The sequence below is a fragment of the Olea europaea genome, chromosome 16, assembly GCF_002742605.1.
Source record: "Olea europaea var. sylvestris chromosome 16, O_europaea_v1, whole genome shotgun sequence".
NCBI lineage: Eukaryota > Viridiplantae > Streptophyta > Magnoliopsida > Lamiales > Oleaceae > Olea > Olea europaea.
Window position 1 is genome coordinate 11,601,688 of NC_036252.1, and position 9,539 is coordinate 11,611,226.

At 31.7% G+C, this 9,539-nt stretch overlaps 1 protein-coding gene across 1 annotated transcript in view; it reads right to left on the reverse strand.

The window, feature by feature from the left end:
- LOC111412627 (squalene synthase-like) overlaps positions 1–5,554 on the reverse strand; it is a 15,904-nt gene extending 10,350 nt beyond the window's left edge. Inside the window, exons 1-10 of the mRNA XM_023043559.1 lie at positions 5,401–5,554; positions 5,077–5,277; positions 4,142–4,184; positions 3,470–3,559; positions 2,551–2,626; positions 1,451–1,520; positions 1,103–1,246; positions 930–1,034; positions 623–769; positions 2–65 (exon numbers count right to left, since the gene is read on the reverse strand). Coding sequence (XP_022899327.1) covers positions 2–65; positions 623–769; positions 930–1,034; positions 1,103–1,246; positions 1,451–1,520; positions 2,551–2,626; positions 3,470–3,559; positions 4,142–4,184; positions 5,077–5,271 — 934 coding nt within the window. The 5' untranslated portion in view covers positions 5,272–5,277; positions 5,401–5,554. The remainder of the gene's footprint in view (position 1; positions 66–622; positions 770–929; positions 1,035–1,102; positions 1,247–1,450; positions 1,521–2,550; positions 2,627–3,469; positions 3,560–4,141; positions 4,185–5,076; positions 5,278–5,400) is intronic.
- Between the last annotated feature and the right edge of the window lie 3,985 nt (positions 5,555–9,539).

A 9,539-nucleotide genomic window follows, 5' to 3' on the forward strand; every position in this document is an offset into this window, starting at 1 on the left:
TTCACAACGCCCCTGAAGACTTGAATGTTGTTGTAGCACATAGCTAATGTCCCAATTGCCATGATCTGTTAGTATTAGGGGGGGACAAATAATCAGATACATCTTTGGAAAAGTTACTACACGACCGTTAATACATGACAAAGATCAGGTTTTGTAGAACTAGATCTAGACAGGAAGCTGATATATCCTCAAGTTTCCTCCAAACCATGAAAGGGAAGAAGCCGATCATCTTTACGTCAGATGTCAAATATAAAATGATATGTGCTTGCATATAACAAAGATGTTTTTTTAAAGTACTCCCCGATCTCACAACTTGCAACTGAACATGGTTTGCTTAGTTCTCAAAAAGAATTATGTACCGAAGAACTATTGTCTACAGGAAGATCTTAAAAAAAAAAAACAAGATAGCAGAACTGCAAGGGGGAGGGGCGGGAAGAGGAATTCTAAACTAAGTTACCATGTCAACATCTATTGAAGAAAAAATAATGATTAAGATTCAGTTCTCTTGCTCTAGATGCACCATATTACAGATCAAATCTTGTTGAAGAATTTAACAACTAAACAGTACACTGTGGTAGAGAAGTCTTAAGTAATCTGATAACCACACTAAAAACATATGTACCTGCGGAATAGCACAAAATCGAAAGATGGCAGGATCTTGTAATGCAGACATGTATTTTAGGCAATCATCTACATGTGCCAAAGCATTTGTGACCATGTCATTCAGGCACTGTACTGCCTTGACGGAGTTCTCCTCATATTTTAGTTCCTGATAAAACACGACCATATATATCAAGTTATCAACAATGCAACTTTCTGTAGTTGTGCTAATAAAAACTCCATACTTGCAAGCAACTCAAGATGCCTAGTAAAAGATAAAGATAAAGAAAAATGCTAAAATTCAGATGAATCATGGAAAGGAGATGCACCTCAAGTTTGCTAACATATTTACTCCAAATTTCTCGAGGCCAAAACATGCGTGATTTTGGTATCTCATTTATATCCTCCAGATAGTCTCTGATGATGTTTGTTTTCTACAATAATTACAAATAAATAAGCTGGCATAGAGATCTCAAAAGGTGGACAAGGTTGAAAATGATACCTGAAGAAATAAACCCATTGAATTGGAAAGAGTATCAGAAGCCAAATCTTCTTTACCAGAAGCATGGAATAGTTTTGATAAGCCCAATCCAACAAGTCCAGCCACATAATGACAGTATTCATCGTAATCATCACCTGTCTCAACCTGCCAAACAAGAAGTTGTAAGCCGCAATATCAAAGTAATTCAACCTGTCTTGCACAAAGGATAGTTGAAATGCTTCACGATTAATCATCAAATGGTAGAAGATGACCCATCAAACTATATCATGCCAGATGTTAATTAATGTGTTAAGGATAATTAACAATTAGCAACTACAATGGACCTCAGGCATGATATTTTTAACATACCTCCTTGCATATAAATTTTGCCATTCCTGCACCCATCTTCCTGGTGATATCCTCAATTGCCTCCTGATAACTGTAGAAAAGAACAAGACTTATCTTGCATGCACAGAAAGAATGTGTATGCACAGAACTAGAATTGAAATATGCAACTTGGCGACCGTGCAATACCAGTTCTCAGATGCAAAACAAATACAAAAAATGATATAGTAAGATTTTTCTTAAAACAAATTCAGTTAGAGTTTTTTGCTTCTTTCCAAATGTCACAAGCAAACTTACATTACAGAGATAACTCATCTTTTAGATCTGAAAAAATCTACTTAAATTAATTGCAGATATAAAGGAGTTCAAGTTGTCATATGAATTGATCCTGGCAGCAAGTATCAACTGATGCCAAACCATAATTCGAAGTGCAATATATCTTAACAGAAGATATTATACGGTAAACAGATAGACTTGAAGCAATTGATAGTTGCTGATTCCATAGTCCAGAATTTCCAATCCCTCAATCCACTTAGTACTGATACTCATCAAGTGAACAGTACTAAGGACCCAGATATCAAAGAGTGCCCAGCATCAAAGTTCATACTTAAGAGCCGATGAACTTGAAAATTCTTTACTTCTGCCTTTTCTGTTTTGTAGTCATCCAGGAAAGTGAAGTAAAGAAATATAACCAAGGTTTTAAAATTGGTAGAAAAAACTTGAGTTGGCACTTTCTGAAATTCCTGATTGCCATCTGGCATCCATTTATGAGAATGGAAACTTTCCGCATCATAAATTCGAAGTTACATTTTCAACTTTCACTAATGATCTGAGCAACTATCCTAAAATGAGGTGCTAATTGGATGCCAGATAGCCTTCTAATTATAGTAAAAGTTCGATTTGCTTAACTATACAAGCATATGCGATCAGAAAAATTCATGTGCGACAAACTAATTTTGCAAAAGATTCTGCAATTAGCAATGGTTTTGTGATACCTTCATATAAGACATTTTCTGTTATTTTCAAACAAGTAACCAGCCCAACATTTTGAACAAATACCTAAATAATTGAACCACAGTTTGTTACGTAATAGACACAATAGTTTCCTAGATAAGAAAAGATACCTCCTTCCAAGCTCCAGAAAAGCAGTGGAAACATGATGGAACTGATCCATGAGAACTTTGTAGTCCTTTGTACCACCTTTTAGCAAATGGAATAAACAAGATTAGGCAGCTACCATCTAATCTAGCCTGTATAGTATGTAAACATTACAAATTACATTTTACCCCTACTCCCGCCCCCAGTATCCAACCCACAACACAATAGGCAGCTTTGGGATATAGTTTTTCTTGCCCATGACCAGGATAGGCAGGCTGCAATCCAGCAACTTTTGTTAATCTTCAACTAATCAAGTAGTAACTCATCCCTATGATGATTAATGACAGAACTGTATTATCCCAGAAGAGGATTAAGCCTCCCATTCACTTTTATTAACACGTAGAATAATAGATATTTGTTGTTCATTGGCAGACAAAGCAGGGCAGCAGAAGTCCAAGTCCAGACTAAATATATCTGGGTCAAAAATTCAAGACCTACCTAACTTTATGGCCAAATTAGCTAATTAATGCCGTGGTTAAACGTCAGGATAGAGGATTCCATTTCTCAAACACTCCTAGTAGGTTAAGTTGGTCTAATTTTTCAATCGCTAGCATGTACTTTTATTTCTCCTTTTTCTTAATATGCTAAGAGAAGACGAGCATACAAGGACCTGAAGTCCTAGGGGTCCAGAACGATATCTTCGGGCTAAGTCGCCAAAAAGAGTTGCAGTGCTCATAAAGCCTCTGGACCTAATTTTTGAAGACAATCGAAAATTTTCCCACTGCCCAAAAGAATGGAAAAAGGAAAAAAGAGATAAAAAGGGGAATCGGAAGAATATAGTGAATAAACCACAAAAATCTTCTTCAAAGAAATAAAATCTTAAAAACTAAAAACCAAGAGTGTTAAAAAGACTATTAAGACAGAAAAAAAAAATTTGAAGCTCACATGAAAAGTGCCATTCACGATCATATATGTGACGGTGAAAAGTCTCCAGGATAGGCACTTTAACCTCCGTGTGTATACTTGTATCATCCTCTGTCCAAAATAATAGCTTAAAAAGTGAGTATGATGACCAAATGAAGTAGAGAATGTGGATGCAATCACGAGAAATACTGTTGAAGTTTGACAGCAATACAAGTATTAGATACTTGATTGATTTAAGAGAAACAAATGTGCCGTGATATGCTACCCATGTAATAGCTAACTTCTTAGTTCTAACCATCAATGATTTAAATATAATGTATTTTGCCAGTGAAATGGGGAGAATATAATTCATTTGCTTTCATGAAAAGAGAGATTGAGATCTGTTTGATTACAACTATGCGAAAATTCACTTTTCAAGAAAGAAAATGAACATCCCTTCTCCCCTTCTGAATTATTTGTACATTTTTTTGGTGTTGGGGACAAAGTTTTCTGTTACCAGGATAAATAAAACAACACACAAGTTGGGTACACAACCATAAGTAGAACAAGAAGTTGCCAGCACACTATCTAAAGCAACAGGTTATGTCAAAGAATCAATCCTTATAATCACCGAAAAGATCAAACTCCTTGGTCATGAATCATTGCATGCACTTGACAACAGTATAAAAGCAACTAAAAGATTTTACAGCATACCAACGGTGTCAAGAGCTCGAAGAACCAAATAAAATACGCACACCTGCAAAAGTTGAAGAAAGTTGGCGTTAAAATCATTTTTTGCTCATACATGAAAAATTAATTCGCAAAGTTGAGAAATTGGTTGTAATAAAATTATTATTTAGGCAAACATCACGAAAATATAATAACTGATACTTGATACTTGTAGAACCATTTCATCTAAAAGCTTAAACCTTTGATAAGGGCTGTATTCATTTAAATACTATATCTCGTCCACTCATGTGTAAGCGGGATTCGTTGTTTTTTCCCATCAAAACCTCACACGTATTCATTTCATCACATTCCATCACCAGTAGGCATATCCCCATCAAAGTCTCATACATGCACAATTCCATTTCATCATATCCTCGTATGTGGGCATAATTCATTATTTTTTCCCATCAAAGTTTCACACGCGAACAGTTTTATTAAATGGCTGGCGGAGAGACTTGAACCTACACCTTTGCTTACTCTGATATAAGATGGACCACTTAATCTAAAAGTTTGAGCTTTTATATAAGGTTACACGTATTCATTAACCCCCTAACATGGGGCAGGATACATTGGTTTTTCCCACCAAATCTTCAATTTCATTAAATGGATTACTTGAACTAAAACTTTTTACTGACTTGCTGAAAAACAATAAAGTAATAATAGCACTGCAAGAATACAACATGCATCCATCATTTACTTCTTTGAATTACTGTTTATGCTAAGCATAATATTTCGATCTACTTGTGTCCAACATCTTTTGCATGCTAGAAAACTTTGTATAAATAATCTACGAGAAGAAACTATGTATAAACAACAAGTCAACAATTGTACTCGTACTAAAAAATAGCAAAATCTTTAGCCAATTGCAGCATAAAATCCATAATATATTATAATAAAAGGAAAAGGTAGAGGAAACTCACAGCGTCACGAAGATCGGTATCAAGCTGTTGAATAACGAGAGCGAAGCTTCTGGAGACTTTGTGAAGCAAAGTGTAGCAAAATGCCCAGTGTGGCTCCGGCGGGATCTGCTTCTCCGCATGCCTCATCGCCATTTTAAGCTTTATCAGTGGGTATAAATCATCCGGGTGCCTAAAAATCGCCTTCAAACTCCCCATTTTCCTCTGTTCCGACGCCAAAAACCACTCAAAATTCAATTAATCGAAATCAATCAACGAAATTCAAACTAAATAGTGTGTCACCGTACTTTTGCTTAAGTATTGAATTGTTTCTGAAAATAATGTGACCTGAAGGAATGAGGTAGTTGGGAGCAAATTTATACAAGTGTAGACGATGAAATCTATGCGCGTGTTGAAAAGGAAACAATAAATTATTGGATTGATTTGCTGTTTTACTGGTGGAGCGAAGACCAATTTGCTGACTGGTAAAAATGCGGTGATACTCGAATCAATTGCCTGAATTGGTTGATGTAACTGGAAGTATCTAGTTTATGCCAGTTGGGGGGACCCGGAATTGGGTGAGTGCGTGGGTCGGGTTTTTAATTTTATATTTTCAAATCTAAATCATATTTAAAAAATAAATAGATATGTAATAATGTAAGAAATAAGGATTTTTTGACTCCGTCTCGCCTACTTGTCCCATTTTGTTACCATCTTATAATAATCTCATATTTAGCAATTTTGCCCAAATTATTCGGAATTTGTGAAATTTTGTCTTGATCCTGAACATATAGTTCTCACATAAAGTCAATCCCAATTGTTTAAATACAAGCAAGTTGGTTATCATTTTTCACGCCTGTTTGAGCCCTTTTTTTGTCCAAAACGCACTTTGAAATAGTATTCTGTAAAGAAATCTGTGGTTAAAAATAATAGAGAGAAAAATGTACTTTAAAAATAACAAGTACCAAACAAGGGCTTCATTATACTGTGAAGAATTTGTTTTTATTGTGTCAACTTGTCAATCGACCTACTCGATAACCTACCTCAATTTATATTTCTAAAATTGATACTAATTATGAAGCAAAACTTAGCTTAATAGATATATTAGAACCATGTGATAATTTAACAAGATTTTGGATATTTCTTGAGATTGACAATAATTATGAAATTATCACAGGAAGGAGCAACTTGTTACAATTAAAAGTTAAATACTACATTGCTACTAGAGAAATAGTTTAGGGATCAGCAGTGAAATCCTCCCTTTACATTAATTTGATTCCTAAGGAGCAGGGAGGAATTTTATTTATTTATTTTTGATTAAAAATGTCATTTTAATTACATAATTCTCCTCTTGGCCCATATTTCAATAAAATCTCAGCACTTGTTTGACATCCTTTAATTTATTTTAATTTTTGCTATACGATCATTTTCAACTACACATTCATATAATAAAATATTTTACACGTAAACTCATAATTTTTTTCTATTTTTTAATAAATATTTTTCAAAAAATACTATTCAAAACTATGTTTTGAAAATTTTAAAACCACCAAACATAGTCTTAATAATTTATACACCACGTGACTTGTATTGCATGAAACTAATCCATTTAGGATCTCGTGAATACACACATTTTATGATTTCTTTTATTTTCAATTTTAAAAAATTGCATAATTAAATATGGATGATTTTTAAATCTTGCTAATTAGTTATTCCAATTGAAAATATAGTTTTACTTTAAACCTTTTGTGATTTGATTATTTGAGAATATCTTTTATTACACTTATTTTTAGGAACGTATTCTCTGAAAAATATGACTTTTTAGAAGAATCAATTTTTTTAATTATTTGAAAGTACTTATTTGAAAAGTAATTTCTGGTAGAACGTATGATTAAAAGATATTAAAAAAATAATGAAAAAAGGTTTTAGGAAGAATATTTGGTTGAGAACGTGAGTGAAAAAAACATGATTTTTAAATTATCAATTTCAAACACGAGTTAAGCCTTGCTTGAACGTCTCAAAACTCATATTGAACATAAATTTTGTCAATAAAATAATTTTGTACGTAAATTTAAAATTTTTCTTACTTTTCAACGACGATTCTCCAAAAAAGTCACTTTTTACAAAATTTACTCTCAAAATGAGGCTCGGACATGAGCTCCTATATCTCAAGCCTCGTTAGATTCTACTAAAATGTAAGATTGGGGTTGTATATTTTCATATTCGGTTCGCTTCTAAAAAGAACAATATCGAACCCGAATTTTCGAGTATTTAGTAAATGGAATCGTCGGGTTCAAAATTAATTATGGAACCGTTTGGATTCAGTTTGATTCTCGTATAATAATTAATTTTTTTAATATTTACAACAATGCTACATTAATTTAATTAATGACGTGTCCATTTTTAGTTCTTGTAAAATAATGTAATTCAATCCTATGATATCTTTTGCATATCTCTTTATTGAATTCTTCATAAATTTGACTGTTAAAATCACGAGAAGGGAAATATAGCGAGCTCACAATAATGAAGAACGGTACAGCCGAGCTTCCAATTCAATTTCTCCCTAACCAAAAAAGGGCACTATGGTAGAATAAGATATTTGGGTAAACCTTAGGTCAATTTGATTAAATTGGACATGGAATGAAAATTAGAAATAGAAAAATTATATTTTTTTTAGCTTGAGCTAAATTAAATAGTTAATAAATTTATCTGGAAAACATAAAATAATTTGACTTATTTAAGATAAAAAAAATTTAGGAAAATCGATTCTTCAATTTTTTGTTTAGAACTGAGAACCGAATCGAACGCCTGGATTCGCAATTCAGATATCCATTCAAGTATTTAGTTTAAGAAGAACCGTTTGATTTGATTTAGATGGTTTGATTTGGGAGTTTTGTCCAATCCTACGTAAAGTGATGAAAAGAGAAACTAATAAAATCACACGAATATTTTAACTTGCCTTTATTTGATCCCCCAATATTTACAAAATAACTACACATTTTTAATAAAATAATATTACACGTAAATTCAAATTTTTTTTCTTATTTTTAACCACGAATTCTTCATTAATTCACTATTCTAAAATGCATTCTAAGAAGACAATGTGGCCCAAACATATTATTTTAACGCAAAACCTCGTTCTTGTCTCCGACTTTGAGTATCCCAACTATAATAAAAGAGTGAATGTGGCGAGTATTATTAATTCAAGATGTATTTTTTGTTTTCCTATTTTACCCTTGAATATCCCATAATATCTCACTTCACTTTTAAAATCACTATTAATGGTCTTCCTATGCGTGTATGGTTCTGCTGTTTTGCTTGATTTGAATTTTTACGTCAAAAAAAAAAAAATAGTTGACGTCATACCACATAATATTTTTTTAGGAAAATAATGTAAATTATATTGAGAAAATTGTCGGAAAAAATAATAAACATTAATAAGATAATTGATTTTTTAAGAAAAAAGAAAATGTTATACTCATTTTTAAACATACACGTTTGATGTACGTTTAACTATTTTTTATATTCATTTAGATCATTCGATATATTTATGATATAGTTCTCGAAATAAACTTAGAGACAATGTAGAAGATTTATGCATTCGACTATCGTATAATCGTTGATAAATTTTTAAAGTTGACTTATTATCAAAATTCTTAATTTTTTACATTATGTCTCTTTTGACATTAAAATTTTTTTGAATGTTTATTAGAAATTTTTCTAAATGACGTAAAAAAATTTATTAGATTATTTAAAAAATTAATTGATCGAGAGGAAAAAGTATCAATAAAAAAAAATCCTAAAAATGATCGAATTTCTTTTATACATAAATTTTTTTCAAATGTTAGAATAATCAAGATGAAAAATTAGTTGGCCTCAATTTTGTATTACTATAATTGAAATGTATTTTCTGAGGATATGTTAAATGTTCCCTTGATGCATGGATTAAAAATCCAAATTATCGGAGCTCATAATTTATATATCAAATATTATTTTAGTCCAAGTGATTATTTTACATAAAAATGACGTATTTGATGATAACTATATTCAATATAATTAAATCGTGTAACTAATCGAATCTTTTTTTATTGTTCAATATCCAATCGATTTAATGAAAAGTTTTTTATTTACGCATATTATTTTATGAAAGATTCGGCGATTGAAAATAAAAGAGAAAAAAATGAAAAAAATAATAATGGAGCCAAACACAAGTTGAGCCACAATATAATATTTTGTCGCTTAAATGAGGTTGAGATTTTTATTTAATCACCTAATTTTGATATATTTGAATTTAATCCTCTGGAATTTATATACATCTAAAATATTCAATATCGTCAAATAAATTAATCGACATCTTTTCAACTGAGTATTAAATCTTTTCAACATTGTGTTAAGTTTTACTTTTATTTACGCAACTGCCTTTAGGAAATAAACAATATACACGATTCAACATACTCCATGTCACGTTATAAGGATAAAATAGATTT